We start from the raw sequence: 16245 nt of genomic DNA on the forward strand, positions 1-16245 counted from the left end.
AAAATGTTCAAAACAATGTGACGCACATAGCATCCATGCTCTTGATTTCAACGTCAACCTCGCTCTGACAAGGCCAAATCGGGGGCATGTGCCACATTCTTGTGACAGCTCTTGTCATTTTCAACTAATAAAATTTGAAACATTTTTTATTTTCAGGCAGATAAAAAATGTATGTAATTTGAAATACTGGGTATGTCTTATTTCACATCTCCAAGCGCAATCAGGCAGTTTTACACAGTAAGGTTGTCTACCTTATTTTCTGGATTGTCTTTTGCATAGAATAAATTTCCAATATTGCTTATTTTCAGGCATTTGATAGGATAACCAAACACAAACTGCTAGTTTTCCAGTTTGTCATTGATACAGTGGGCTTGTTTACCCCTTCTGCTAATTTAAAATAACAAAACTTGCAACACTTCTTTTCAGGCCTTGCACAGGATCACCAAACACAACCCGGCAGTTTTCCAATCCGTCATAGACACGGTTGGGTTGTCTACCTTACTTTCTGCATTGTCATTTGGAATCAGCAGAATCCAGCAGTCCATTGTTACGATGTTTGCTACACTGATTGTCTCAGGATCGGCTGTGAACAGGCTTACACAGGATAGGGTGGGCTTTATAAATGAGCAACATTTTCATTACCTTCTGTTCTTAAATAAGTACATTAAATTCTGATCTCCAGTTACTAAGTATCTTAGTACGTTGCTGGCCCCGAATTTCTCAACTGAACTCCATCTTTTTGATGGTGCACTTTCATTATATCTTTCTAGTATGTATGTCACAAAGTTTAGATTTTTTACATATTTTGCATATAGTTATTAGTTTGTGACTGGTGACCATATTTGATTTTGTCATCATAAAGATTGTTCATTCAAATTATCAGTTTCTGCTGGATGGATTTTAATGAAACTTCACTAAAATTATAAGCACGAGGTCTAGTTGTTTGGTTATGGCCATTTCATTTTTTACATAGATGCATATAGTTTCTTATCTGCATGATATCTTCAGAAATTGATTTCATGAATTTCTTCCTACCTTAGCACAGAGAATCTAAAATTTAAGTGGATGTGCTTTAAATGCTTTCCATATAAAATAATCTCTATTTTCATATGGTTTAAATTGTGAAATGTCATCTTGTTAAAGTGTTTTGGGTGAGAATTTGGCTAAATAAAATATGATAAACCTGTGAGCTAAGCCTAGAATGTTTCAATTTTAAGCCTTATGATCTTTATTTAAACATGCCCCTGGTTTATAACCTGGATAAAGGTAATTTTCTGACAAGCTGAAGAGAATTACCATAATCATTGTTTGGGGTGATAGATGGATCTAAATAGTTATAATTTTGTAATAGTGGTATTGTAATAGGGACAGTTTTGATTCAATTACCAAAAATGTCATTTGACTACGACAATTTCAGGACTTCCTGCAGAAGATTTTGCGGCTGTTGGAAAGTCCGTCCACAGTTATAAGGGGAAAGGCCTTTATTGTGATTCATGAAATGGCAAGAAACAACCATGATGTCCTGCTCCAAAGTTGCCAACTTAGGTATTTTTTTATGCCCTGTTTTGAAAAAAGGGGCTTATACTTAGTTATACACTTCTTGAACTGTTCATATGATAACATATCCCATGCTTAAGTTGAAAGAAAATTGCAAAATATAGCGACAAAAATGAAACACATTTTGAAAAGTTTAAATCCATATGGAATGCCCATCTGTATTTTTAGAATGAATATACTTTAAAACTGTGTACTCTTGTGCCAAATACATCTAAAAATAGATCCATTCGATCTTCACAAGAAATTCAAACCCCAATATCTTGACTTGTTGAAGCGGTGATATTTGTCCAATTTCAAATTTTTGTATTTTTATGATACTTCATACATTTCCACTGCACAGGTATCTTTTTTTCTGTTAATGAAGTTGGCTGTCTTTATCATTCATTTCCAATGCATTTGTTGAGGCTGAAACTTTATGCCATCCACAAACACGCCTGCCTGCCAACATGCCCATCCACCAACATGCCTGCCTGCCAACATGCCTATCCACCAACATGCCTGCCTGCCAACATGCCCAACCACCAACATGACTGCCTGCCAACATGCCCATCCACCAACATGCCTGCCTGCCAACATGCCTGCCTGCCAACATGCCCATCCACCAACATGCCTGCCTGCCAACATGCCCATCCACCAACATGCCCGCCTGCCAACATGCCTGCCTGCCAACATGCCTGCCTGCCAACATGCCCATCCACCAACATGCCCGCCTGCCAACATGCCCATCCACCAACATTCCCACCTGCCAACATGTGCATCAACGAACATGCCCATCTACGAATATGCCTGCCTGCCAACATGCCCATCCACCAACATGCCCATCTACCAACATGCCCACCTGTCACAAGTTTAGTTATCTTCTAAAGCCAGCTTTAATTCTGAAAAATTATGAATCATATAACAAGATTTCTTCTTGCAGGCTTGTTATGTACCTAGAGCGGGATTGTCGACGCCAGACACCGAGGGACACAAAAACTGACCCTGGCGAGATTGAATACTTGAATCAGTGTCTGGATCTGCTAATATCGTACATATGTGACGCGGTTCCACGAGTTATGGACGACATTTTGGGGGCCCTTGATGCAGTAGCGGGACGGAAACACCCAAACAACGTACAGGCCAAGCAGTTGAAGCTGGCATTGCCACTCGTCCATATATTTCTGCATCTGGTGACAAGCCAGGTTGGTACACTGTTAAAATAAAACAAATTATAGATAAAGTACTTTCCTTACATTTCATTCAAAATACTGTCTGTTCACACATTTACTTGGTGTGATGATTCAGAGATGTTTAGATGTATATGCAAGTTTAAAAGCCAATGCCTTTTGAAATACACAATGTGTAAGTCTCAGACTGTAAGCATTTCAGGAAATTTTTCATAGGATTTAAGCAAATGAATTGGTCATGAAATTTACGTTTTCTGCAAAGCTTATTTTGATTTATTGAAAATCATTTGGGTGTAAAATATGTTTAAACCAATGTGGTTAACTTTGAAGTCACGTTCTTGTTAACTAGGAGAGAGAGGGTGTTTTCAGGTATTCCGTCCACGTATAGTTAATGAAGGATTTATTAAAAGCCTGGGAAAACTACTGACCCATGTGAAGAAAATTGAAAATGGTGAAACCAACATCGATTCCACTAATGGTATGTAACTGTGTCTGAATGTTTTGGTGTGTGGTTAACATTTTTTGGCAATAGGGGAAAAGAGATGTGTGTTTTTCATCTTCTTAATTATTTGGAGAAAAATGGTCTGGCTATTGTGATGGCCAAGGTGTAAGGATCTGTGGCGTAGTGAAAATATTTTAACCCCATACCTCAGAAACCATTAAAAGTATTCAAATACACCAAATTACACATGTTGTCAGAGACAATACCCACATGTGTAGCAGGGCACATAACTCTGGCTTTAATAATTATCAAGTTATCAATGCATCTTGTACGACTGAAAATAACTTACATCAAAGGCCAAGCATTGACATTCACTATGCGACACTCTTGATTTATTTAAGCAGTATACATTTACACTTTTTACTGAAAAATTGTTTTTAACTTGTTAATGTTATATGCATTCGTTTCCATGGTTTAAAGACGAGATTAAATGGAAGGCAATATTGTATTTCATTTATAATTAATTCATCTCTGTTTTAAACTTATAAATATCTTCTTATTTCTACAATAATAATGTATTGTAACAGAGAAAAACAAAGGTAAACATTTGTTTTTACCCATAATAGATGTGCCAAGAGCTTTATCAAACAATACCATGTATTCACATTTGTGATGGTACGCTATCGCTAGGATTTTCTTTTGTGCCATATTGTTTCATTGCTTTTGAAGGTCATTTTGATCGAGGTAAAGTAAATACATGTTCATCTGTTGTTTAACTGTGTATTGAAACAAGAAAAGAAATACCGGCAGGTCATTAGATTGTCAATAATTGGCAGCAATTTTCATATTTGAATGAGTTTGAGTGAAGTTACATTATAACTAAATTGTAAATTCGGCTGATTTCGGCCCTTTATATACGGGGGTAACTGTCAGAAATGTTAGTATTTCTCAGGAATTGTTAATAAAATGCCCCCATTATGCTTCTGACAAAAAAAAAAACAGGATAAAATTGCTCACAGAAAACATCATGAATTGCTCTTAAGACCTAAATCATATAGAAATTTAACCCTGGGTGGGCAGGATGTGGCAAACCTGCCATTAAAACGTAGTTTTAAAAGAAAAAATAAATTCATGAATTTCTGATCAATAATGATTAATCAGAATATACTTTGCTAGAATTTTAGATTTTATACTTCAATTGCTTTTTATAGCTTCTTGTTTTTCTAGACTACAGTGCTTATTTCATTGTTTCAATATCTTATATGTCATCTGATTAATACAATTACTCAGCAGCTTTTTTTTTGCTTTTTTCCCAAAACAACAATTTTCAAAGAGTATTTTTTTTTCATATCTCAAATTATACTGTTGGGTCAGGGTAGATAGTACGCAGGGCAGAAATAGGGAGAAATCCGGTAAAAACTGTACAATCAGTCGAAACCCATTGGCTTAATAACACTTGGCTCGATTTTCTCGTTGGCTCGAACTTGAAGTAACGGACCGTTTTTTTTTACTCTATGTAAGCATTCCAGCAAAGCTTGATATTCCCGAGGCTTATAGTATTTTGGCCGGTCCCTTGGATATCAAGCCAATGGATTTGGACTGTACTTTGTTAAGTATACAGGGAAAAAAAACAACAATTCTTTTTATTCCAAGTCCATTCATAGAATCTATTTTATGCAGGCAATAATTTTATAGACATAAAATCTTGTTCTGTGGAGTAGAACCGTGTGGTATCTACAGTCAAATTAGATAGTGTCATTTAAACGTTTCGTTTGAAATATGTACATACTGTTTCTTTTATTTTATTTTTATACTTTCTTTTTTCATTCTTCTCTATCTGACACCCTGCAATTTTGTGAATTTTTTAATGCCCAATGACCTTATATAAGGACCACAATGGAAATAAGGGATTATCAATCCCTTTTTTGTGTTATCCTTAGATATATAATGTAGTTAACATGGATATATTTTATTCCTGATATTATTTATCATGTGTTTAATTCCATGCTATGTACATTTTATGCTGAAATAAATCTATCTATCTATCTACCTTTGAGGCTAATATAATCTTGGCATCATGTGAAAAGGTTTGATCGGTAGAGATAGGAAGTGTAAAAATTGTAACAAAACAATCTTACATATCAAGATTTCCTACCATATTTTCTCGACTATAAGGCGATTCGCTTATAAGACGGCCCCCTAACTTTGCCCATGAAATCTGGTGCTTTTTGTATTTCCTTTGAACAATAAGACAATTTTCAGAACTTTATTTAAATGTTATGAAGTACCTGGTAATTTATTTTACAATTTAAAAGTGATTAGCAAGCACTGCCCTTTTAAATGATACCAAAATTATATATGGTCATCGGGTGTGAAACTTTAACATACTTGCCAATAGACATGATAGGCTTTTTCTACACTGGATGCATTCAGTCTTTACCAACTCTTATACAGATAGATATTTTGAGAACTGTTATTTTGTAATTTAGATTGAAAAAGAAGGTATTTTTTTTAAATATCTGAAGTTTATGCTACCAAGATCACATAAGTTTCACAAAGGCTTGAGTTAAAGATGCACTCTGACTCCAAAATAAGATTTACCACAATTAATACAATTGTTTTAATCAAAAAGGATGAATAAATGTCGAAAAACAATGGTTCTTATGAAGGACACAGAGTTTAATTTGAAAGAAAGGTGCAGAAAACATGGTATTTCCACCTTATGAGACTATAGTAGATCACAGTAAATCGTTTAGCATTCACCAATCATTTAATATTTTTACGTTTTCAGCCATCAAATACACAGCTACAATTTTATTAACAGTAATTAATTTAATATTTTCCATAAATGCATTATTAAGTTAGAAGTTAAAGGTGTATCAGTCAAAATTTATGTTTGTTATCCATGTGTATGTATTGATTTTGAATAAGAGTGTCACTTTAAATAATATGAAAGATAATTTTGCTTGATTGTCATATAGTGCAATTCTAAATCATCTATGTTTTTTAGTTTCTAATTTCTTTTCATAGGTGTGATCACATCGTCAGAGTTTGTGAACACGGTAATGTCCGTGGTGGAAGGCATTACCCAGCATCCCACACTGCTTATGGAACAGGGCATTGTCGTCATGGAAAACATTCTACCCACACTTGCAGAGTTGGTTGTTAGCCAAAATGGTAAAGCTGATTGTCATTTGGTGAAGTTCTAACTGAATCATTTTAGCTTGTTTGTAAAAACAACTATTGGTCATCAATGGTAAAAAATCAAGAATTAAGATGCAGATTTCGCTATAAATCAGGATGTCACTCAAACAAGGCATTTTAAATTAAAGGTCAAAATTTATGTCCCAGTTACAAAAGTAACAATATTTGAAGCATCAAATACAATGTGGCAGTTACAATGTCTGAAGAGTTTTCTTATAGTTAATACAATGTATTCTGCACTGAACATGTATTCAGATTACAATGAAAACAAATTAAGATTTATAACATGTGGTGTAGATGATATATCAATTCTTTGAAAATGGTTTCTCTTCCAGGGGACACGAGGGTTTTATCTTTGAGCCTGTTCTCAGAGATGGCGACTGTGTTCCTCACCCAAGACGCTGTCGCCACTACTGCCAAGATTGACACCAAGAAACTGCACGCAATCATTGGGGAGAAACTGTTTCCACAGTGAGCTAGCTGTTATGACACTTCCTTACTTGAAAATCAAACCTATCTCTAATCTATAAAGCGGTTGTCAAATATTTAATATGGTGTTTGCAACTTCATGCATTTTGAATTTTCAAAGTCAATATCATGAATTTGTTAATATGAAATGATGAAATAATGGTGTTAAAATTGTGAGATCCTGATATTCAAATTTGCTCATGGTTCAGTCCATCACCAAAGTTATCATTAGCGATGTAATCTTAGAAGATACATGCTATAAACAGGAAAGCTGTGTAATTGTTGACACATGTCTATTACAGTTATGAACAGATCCTACTGGACCAAGATCCTCTGCCCTTCTACGGTCTCAAACTGCTGCTCGCCCTTCTGGAATCGAATGGCGGCTTCATTAAGCAGTTCCAACAGCTGGGCCTCGTCTCCGTCATCTTCCAAGTTCTTCTGGTTAGGACTCTTTTGTGTTGTTATAATCTTATTAATTAAATGAAATTGATGTATTAAAATGTAGAGAGCAAGCTCTTGGCCCTAATGTCATGAAAATATTTCAGTCAGATGAAATCTGAACACATTTTACCACATGAATGCACAGATAATAAAAAAATCTTGTAGGTTTTAAAGGTTATAACTCTTTTTAAAGCTGCATTATTTCAACATTAAAATATTTGTCAATATTTTATAGAAAAATAATTATTGAGCAAAAATTGTTCTTGTGCTCAATTATTATATTTGAATTATTACTCAAGGAAATTAATTTTAGGGCTCAATAAATAATTAACCTTCGAATATTGAGTAAGGTTGTTATCATCATAAGGCAAAAAAGAACGTAAAACATTTGTAATTTTGAATAAAGCCATGCTGTTATGTGAAAAAATGAGTAAGGCTTGAGATTGAGAAATGATCTGAGTATTTTCGTGATGTTGGGGTCTGGCCTCATTTTAACCTGACTTTGTTTGTATTATCTGCAATGAAAGAACTATCTTGTGAAAGATCTCTTTCAGTATTAACTTTCATTTTAAAATAGTTTATCATACTGTTTCCATGTTAACAGGATCATCAAAACAATCCACTAAGTAGCGCCATGCAGAGTATAGCCGGCATTCTAAACTGTCTGGTCGGACATAAGGAAACTAACATGAAAGAATTGTACGAACAAGGTAAAGATAAACAATTATCCTCTATATATCTTATGATGATATTGATTAAATGATCTCTCCTACCTGTGAGACGCCCCTCACGCAAAGTTCACAGTTGATGACATTACTGTCATTTTCTATTTCCAGTTTGTGGATAAATAGTTCTTGTAAGAGATTTTTTTATAGTTTATTGTTTACTTGTGATCATAGAAAATCTATAAATGTTTTTCTATGACACTTGTGAAATAATCTATATATTCTTTGATAATATTGGTTAAAATAAATTACATAAACTAAATAACTCCAAAATAAGAATGTTTAAATGGAGATTGATTTAAAGTAAAAAAAAATATGTCAGAATAAAAATTAAAGTTAGCATACTGACACAATTATTTTTCGAAATTCAACTTCATATGAATGCAAAGAATTATCTGAGTAGTGACTTCATTAACACTGAACACATGCAGTTACATACAAAACCTACCCTTTCTTTCCCAGGCCTTATAGACTACTTCACGACCATCTTCTTTGAGGTTTCCGCAGCGTGTTTTGAGGGTGAAGAAAACACGGGGGTTGACAGCAAAGTGGTTCTCTCCATGTTACAAACCTTGCTGGAGACGCTGCATGGACTGCTAAAGTATGTTGTATGACTACAGTGCCTTGTCTGTTTTTCAACAAAAAATTAAGGTATTGTCATAGTCTTGTTTTTGTCTATGTTGTACAGAATTTTTAACCTATAAAGTAGCAAAGTTCATAAAAATCAATTGAAACTCTGTACACATGTTGCCAGGTAGAGTATGTGCATGTACAGCAAGTGTCAAAGCTGTTATGTTTGTTGAGTTATGGCCCTTGTTTGACTGAAACAACAACAACAGCAGACCAGTGTTGGTGTTCACTCTGTGGCGCTCTTGTCTTAATTATAATTAACAAGGGTAGATAAACACTTACTAATGTCAATGAAGTGGTTCTTTTTCTATTTTGGGGGGGATTCTGCATGGACTTTTTGCAAGTGGTTTGGAAGTTTTGAATTTTCCCTGCATTTATGCTTTTATCATGTCATAAATTTCAAGCTTACCATATACATATATGCTGTAGTGTAGGTATAAGCTACAGAAATTGAAATAGGGAAATCGGAAGTTATGGCAATCTTCGGTTATTGTCATAGACAACATTCAGCTCCATTCTCATTCCAGTCATGCAGGGGTTCTGAAATTCTTGATTAACCCTAAAATAAGGATTGAGAGCTTTTCACTAAAGACTACTGTACAGTTGACCAGATTGTTTAACGCTCGGACTTTTGTATCTAAAACACTAGAATCACCTTGAAATGAATATAAATGACTTAGGAAATAATTATAGAGGTCTTAGCCTCTTTACCCTGCCTTGGCATGAATCCCTCAAACTCAAACAGATCACTGGCTATATTTCAGAATTGACTGTTAGTTAGAACCCCTAGTCATGCCTCTCAGCTTTATCTTATAATGTCTATAGTTGCTTGTATATTTTTGCAACAATCATAGTCGTTGTAAAAATAGGGAAATCATAAACAATTCCTCCATGATGTGACGGTATATTTCAGGTATGTGTCTGACTTTGTGAGGAAGGCTCTACAGGTCGGTCAGCAGGTTTGTGTGCTGTGATACCTTACTGTCCACCTCCGTAACTTTGTCCCCTAAATCTTGTCATCTTCACAATTTACCCAATAAGTTAGCCTATAGCCGGTAGCCTGTTAGGCATAGTTCATGATTTTAACAATATCCCACCCAAATCAGCCTAAATGATGATATAAACAATGGAACCACACAAAATGAGCCTCAATTATGATGCTAACAGTATAAAACCTATATCAGCATACCGGTAAAGTATGATGCTAACATTCTGCCTACCAATTCAGCCTCATTTATGATGCTAACATTCTGCCACCTCATCCTTTTTGTGTTGTTAAACTCTTCCTCTATTTTACAACAAACACAACCTACTGCCTAAATTATTCTATTATGTTTTTTTTAAATGTAGCTCAGACTGTGTATAACACATTTGACATTTTATCAGTATGGTCGAAATATTTCACATCCCTTACCCAATATATACAGTAGATGGAAAATAAGCTTGTTCTTAATCTAAATATTCTTTGTGGAAGCATGTTTGTTAACAGTCAAACTTTAAAGACTGTTTAAAGAAGTTCTTTCAATTTGTTAGAATAATGCTCTCATACAAAATAAAACATACAAAAATACCAAAAATCTGATAATATTCAATCAGGTTTCATGTAAACTGTGTGTATAAAAGTTTTCTTGTGTTTTTTTTTTTAATTTCTGGCTAAAAATGTATTTACTTTTCGTTTTTGCACTTCACAGTGCATAGCATTATGGGAACTGAATTTCATATGACATCTGTAATGCATATCTCCAATGTTTTCCAATAAATGTGCAATTTTGCATAGTTTTAGTAATCTAACACAGATTTAACACAGACTACATATATGTTATTCTATGTATATGGTTAACACAAAATTAACTATTTATAGCGCTAAGTACATAAAACAATGCTACATAGCATGCACAATTTACAACGCTATTCACTTATGACATCAAATCAAAAGTTAATAAACTAGTTATAGATAAAAAATATATGTCAACCCATTTATGATAGGGAAGTCATTTATGATATAAATGTTTATAATTAACTTTCAGGCCAAGAAGGCAGGAGGGGAGGGATCCAGCAAGGAAACAGAAGATGCCGAACACCTACTGTTACAGAACAAGGCCCTCACAGACCTGACCAGTCTCCTAACACAATTGGTAAGTGTAAAGTAGTGGTCCAGGAAACAGAAGATGCCAAACACCTACTGTTACAGAACAAAGCGCTCACAGACCTGACCAGTCTCCTAACACAACTGGTAAGTGTAAAGTAGTGGTCCAGAAAACAGAAGATGCCGAACACCTACTGTTACAGAACAAGGCCCTCACAGACCTGACCAGTCTCCTAACACAACTGGTAAGTGTAAAGCAGTGGTCCAGGAAATAGAAGATGCCGAACACCTACTGTTACAGAACAAGGCCCTCACAGACCTGACCAGTCTCCTAACACAATTGGTAAGTGTAAAGCAGTGGTCCAGGAAACAGAGGAGGCAGGATACCTACTGTTACAGAACAAAGCCCTCACAGACCTGACCAGTCTCCTAACACAACTGGTAAGTGTAAAGTAGTGGTCCAGGAAACAGAGGAGGCAGAATACCTACTGTTACAGAACAAAGCCCTCACAGACCTGACCAGTCTCCTAACTCAACTGGTAAGTGTAAAGTAGTGGTCTAGGAAACAGAAGATGCCGAACACTTACTGTTACAGAACAAGGCCCTCACAGACCTGACCAGTCTCCTAACACAACTGGTAAGTGTAAAGTAGTGGTCCAGGAAACAGAAGATGCCGAACACCTACTGTTACAGAACAAGGCCCTCACAGACCTGACCAGTCTCCTAACACAACTGGTAAGTGTAAAGTAGTGGTCCAGGAAACAGAAGATGCCGAACACCTACTGTTACAGAACAAGGCCCTCACAGACCTGACCAGTTTCCTAACACAATTGGTAAGTGTAAAGTAGTGGTCCAGGAAACAGAAGATGCCGAACACCTACTGTTACAGAACAAGGCCCTCACAGACCTGACCAGTTTCCTAACACAACTGGTAAGTGTAAAGTAGTGGTCCAGGAAACAGAAGATGCCGAACACCTACTGTTACAGAACAAGGCCCTCACAGACCTGACCAGTTTCCTAACACAACTGGTAAGTGTAAAGTAGTGGTCCAGGAAACAGGAGGCAGAATACCTACTGTTACAGAACAAAGCCCTCACAGACCTGACCAGTCTCCTAACACAACTGGTAAGTGTTAAGTAGTGGTCCAGGAAACAAAGGAGGCAGAATACCTACTGTTACAGAACAAGGCCCTCACAGACCTGACCAGTCTCCTAACACAGCTGGTAAGTGTAAAGTAGTGGTCCAGGAAACAGAGGAGGCAGAATACCTACTGTTACAGAACAAAGCCCTCACAGACCTGACCAGTCTCCTAACACAACTGGTAAGTGTAAAGTAGTGGTCTAGGAAACAGAGGAGGCAGAATACCTACTGTTACAGAACAAGGCCCTCACAGACCTGACCAGTCTCCTAACACAACTGGTAAGTGTAAAGTAGTGGTCTAGGAAACAGAGGAGGCAGAATACCTACTGTTACAGAACAAAGCCCTCACAGACCTGACCAGTCTCCTAACACAACTGGTAAGTGTAAAGTAGTGGTCCAGGAAACAGAAGATGCCGAACACTTACTGTTACAGAACAAGGCCCTCACAGACCTAACCAGTCTCCTAAGTAGTGGTCAGGGAAACAGAAGAGACTAAGATCTCTATTGCCATGGGCCTCAGAAGCTTTGTAAAAGATTAAATCAGAATCTGTTCTGTGACCAATAAAAGGAGACATGATGGTAACACTAAGGAATACTGTAGTAACTATTCTATTGTATTTCATGACATGTTGTTCTTTCAGGTTCCTTATTTGGTCCAATCTCTCACTGCTGTTGTGTTTAGCTCTAACTAGACTCAGTCTTTGTATTATTTTAACTTTTGATCTTGTTGAAAAGATCACTTTCAGTTGTTGGGAGCTGAACCAATAACAATGATGCCAATGAACAATTTGACTTTAAATTTATGAAATTATCTGCTTTGCATTTGGTAAAACTTGTGCTTTAAACTATTTGCTTAATATCTTTTTTCTTTCAGTTAACGTTTGAGAATGCAGCCATTATATTTCCCTTTCTGTTTCAGTTTCGTAGATGGGGAACAAAAGTAGGCTGTGGACTGAGATAACATGGTTTGATTCCACAATAACCTCTGTAGCTACCATTGTACATGTATTTCAGTTAACCCATGAAGACGCGGATATTCAAGACCCGGCGTGTAAATGTCTATCCCTGCTGGTACAGCTGTTTGGTGGTGAACATAAGGAGGCTTTGAACCCAGAAAACATGGTAAGAAAACAAAGAGTATTAATGTAATATTCTTAAACAATAATGAGCTAGGCCTTTCTGTTCATAATGGTCAAAAAGGTGAATAAAAGATTTTGCAGTTTCATAAAAAATGTGATTCTATACAATTGTTTCTTTTATAAAAATGTTTAATTTACAAAGGACCGATTGTTCAGAACTTTGATCTGAGCTAACAATGTGATTTACACCATTGTTGTTAACTTTTAAACTTGAAATATTTGATGACGTGCTCACATATATATATAGATATAAACAAGTATGGCTGAAACAGTTGTCTTAAACCTTGTTAGAAATATTGCAGAAGACAAATGTATCCATGAAACATTCAGAGCAGTAACGATATGAAAATTAACAAAGATGAGGTTAACAGCGTTATAAAAGTTCTGAACAATCAGCCAATAGAATGGCATGGTTATTCTTTATCATGTGTATTATTTTACAGAACATTGTAGGTTATTATGTTCTTCTGGGGTATTTGTTTTAGGAAATAATTCATGACAAAATCATATCTTCTCTTGTATTGTACGTTCCTCACTTGTGATACTATTTTTGCAGGATTTCTACAGTAAGGCTTTGAAGAAGGCTGATGCAAAGAAACAGAAAGTCTTGTTGAGGATTATTAAAAGATTGGTATGTATGATGGATGCTTTTAGTTTGTCTATTTTAAAAGAAAGTCTTTAGCATCATTCGTGTACATACAACTTTGACCTTGGCATTGACTCATGCTGTTCAATGTATTCAAATAAAATATATAGCACACATGTTGCCAGCGGCAGTATACACATGTCTTGCAAGGCTCATAAATATGGCTAAAACCATTATTGAGTTATACCCCCTTTTTGACTCACCCACTCCCACTTCAAATGAGCATTGGCATTTATTATTTGCTTAACTCAGAAAGTAAACTCCCTTACTAGGTAAGCTGATTGCCAAGTGCTAAAAATGCTAGAGAAAAGCTCATTGATTCTGTTTGCTCAGAATTCATATGAAAAACAAATTTAATTTTGTATTGAGCTTCAGGATTGAATTTATATGATATTCTTGTACTTTAGACATTAATAATACCGATATATATTATAAAATGTCTGTTTGTTTAGTTTTCTGTGACAATTAAACCTTGCACCTTGTTTTAAGTTGATAAGTACAAGTAAATTTCAAGTGTCTGATATTGAGAACCATATAGTGAAAAGGCTAGACATTCAAATATAATTAAGATGACGCAAATGGGAGCCTGACCCAAGCTAGTCACTTGTCGGAGGTTGTTGGTCAGAGGTTCTCAAAGTAATCCAAATGGATAATACAACCACATGCTATTTAAAATTCAGTTGTGCGGTAATTAACACGACTGGTTGTATTTAAATAGCATATGGTTGTATTATATAAGTTTGAACGACAACCAATGTCAGGTTAATTATAATTGAATTTTAAATAATGATGATTTTACTGTTGTATTAATACAGGTGAGTACGGACAAGACGCACAGAGAGTCCATGAGAGCCCATGGTGAATTGTTGGCCAACACCATTAAGAATCTTGTCAAAACTGCAAGGTAAGGTATCCTTCTGCATTTGAGTTTAAAAAGATGTATGGTACACTTTAAATCAGCTTGTTTAAAGTATGGTAGAGCAGATATATCTTGGCCTGCTCACAGTGAAACTCAACTCTAGATATCTGTATTCAGCTGTCTTAACAGTCAAGCTTAAATAAATTAGTATAAACCAAATAACTATCATAGATATAAGAAGTTGTTATAAAAAAATAAAAAACTGAAGCTAAGTCTTGATGTCGGTGTTGGTTTGTCTTCTTTTAGAAAAAAAAAATCAAAAGTATCCTCAGGGACTTGGGGTCATCATCAGCGTGCAAAAACCTTTTACCTTGGCCTAAAATCCAGAACATATTCAAGTTGTTCAAATGAAACATGGTACCAGTGTCGCCAGAGACAAAATGAACATGAATGTCAAGGCCCATATCTCCGGCATTTATTATTGTTTTCTTATGCGCCTTTTTCTCTGAAAAATATCAGACAAGTTTTTGAGTTTTCTCTTGGGCTCTCTTGTTCCAATCAAATACCCCATGTAGATATTGAGGCTGAGTGTAATCATAAGTCTGACAATATTTTCCTGAATCAACAATCTGGGAACCCAACTCAATAAGAACATGAAGGGGTTAACGAGTATTTGAATATGTTTCTCGCAAATATATTCCAATTATCAAGTTTTACTTTTATCATAATAAATGATAATATCCATTTCAGTTCCCACGCAGACGTGTCACTCTCATCCCTGGCAGCGGAAATACTGAAAATGACTGGCCACCTCAAATGATGGAATATCTTCCATATATATTTATCTATACTAGTACTGTTGTGACATTGTCTTGAATTAAATATATGCTTGCTATTTTCACAAGATATCTGTACCATTGTTGTTGTCAACTTGTCAGAGTATAATATGCTGCAAGTGAATTGTATAAAACTGGTTAAGTCTTTGGTTAGGTTAAAGTTGGCCAAAATATTTGTTGATTCATGGTCAATATTTATCCAAAAATCAATGTTAACCAATGAAATCATTTAAATATGCAACCTAGCCTGAAGATAACCTGTGGGCAACTTATCCATGTGTTATACAATTGGCCGGTTGTAGAGGAACATGAAGGATAGCTGTTCATGTTCTATTTATGAAAATTGTTGTGTTGGTTGTAATGTTCTATCAAATTTACATTTTACTGCAATGATCCTCTGATGAGGCACAATATTTAGAAAAAAAATGTCAGATTAAGATTTTTCTTTCAAGTTGTAATGTTTTCTGTAAAAGTTATGTTTACTGTATGTTGTTTAATATTCTTTTATTTGCAATGTTAAAGGCATATATATGATGGAAACACAACTTTCATGATATATTTAAATAAATGTATACATGCTACTTTGTTCCTGAGTTAGTGATAGATGTGCTAAGAATTTTGTCTAATAAAGTATGAAATATTTCAGGTATTGCTTGTTTTCAATATAAGCTTTTGCAATGAAATAAAATTACTATACAATTGTTATTTCGCTCCTTCTTATTTAAGATTGAGTATCAATTCTGACTGAAATGATATTGCAGAAGGCAAGAAAGAGGAAAATTAAGAACTAGCATGTGACATAACGATTCATTAGATACTTAGCGTAATGGATAATTCTGGGAACTAACTGTTGGAGATGAAAGGGAAGACAGATACTTAAGTGGCTGCAAGGTGAATTTTCAT

General features: G+C 35.3%; 1 protein-coding gene across 2 annotated transcripts in view; it reads left to right on the forward strand.

The window, feature by feature from the left end:
* LOC128241491 (serine/threonine-protein kinase ULK4-like) overlaps window positions 1-15978 on the forward strand; it is a 41338-nt gene extending 25360 nt beyond the window's left edge. The window contains exons 18-32 of one of the 2 annotated variants that reach the window (XM_052958444.1): window positions 427-609; window positions 1418-1545; window positions 2477-2738; window positions 3093-3201; window positions 6196-6342; window positions 6705-6840; window positions 7140-7281; window positions 7886-7991; window positions 8469-8607; window positions 9550-9595; window positions 10664-10771; window positions 12877-12984; window positions 13558-13632; window positions 14463-14551; window positions 15257-15978. In XM_052958444.1, the coding sequence (XP_052814404.1) occupies window positions 427-609; window positions 1418-1545; window positions 2477-2738; window positions 3093-3201; window positions 6196-6342; window positions 6705-6840; window positions 7140-7281; window positions 7886-7991; window positions 8469-8607; window positions 9550-9595; window positions 10664-10771; window positions 12877-12984; window positions 13558-13632; window positions 14463-14551; window positions 15257-15326 (1848 nt within the window). In that variant the 3' untranslated portion in view covers window positions 15327-15978. The remainder of the gene's footprint in view (window positions 1-426; window positions 610-1417; window positions 1546-2476; window positions 2739-3092; window positions 3202-6195; window positions 6343-6704; window positions 6841-7139; window positions 7282-7885; window positions 7992-8468; window positions 8608-9549; window positions 9596-10663; window positions 10772-12876; window positions 12985-13557; window positions 13633-14462; window positions 14552-15256) is intronic. The other variant, XM_052958445.1, reaches the window with a different exon arrangement.
* Window positions 15979-16245: the final 267 nt, after the last annotated feature.

The sequence above is a fragment of the Mya arenaria genome, chromosome 7, assembly GCF_026914265.1.
Source record: "Mya arenaria isolate MELC-2E11 chromosome 7, ASM2691426v1".
Taxonomy (NCBI): domain Eukaryota; kingdom Metazoa; phylum Mollusca; class Bivalvia; order Myida; family Myidae; genus Mya; species Mya arenaria.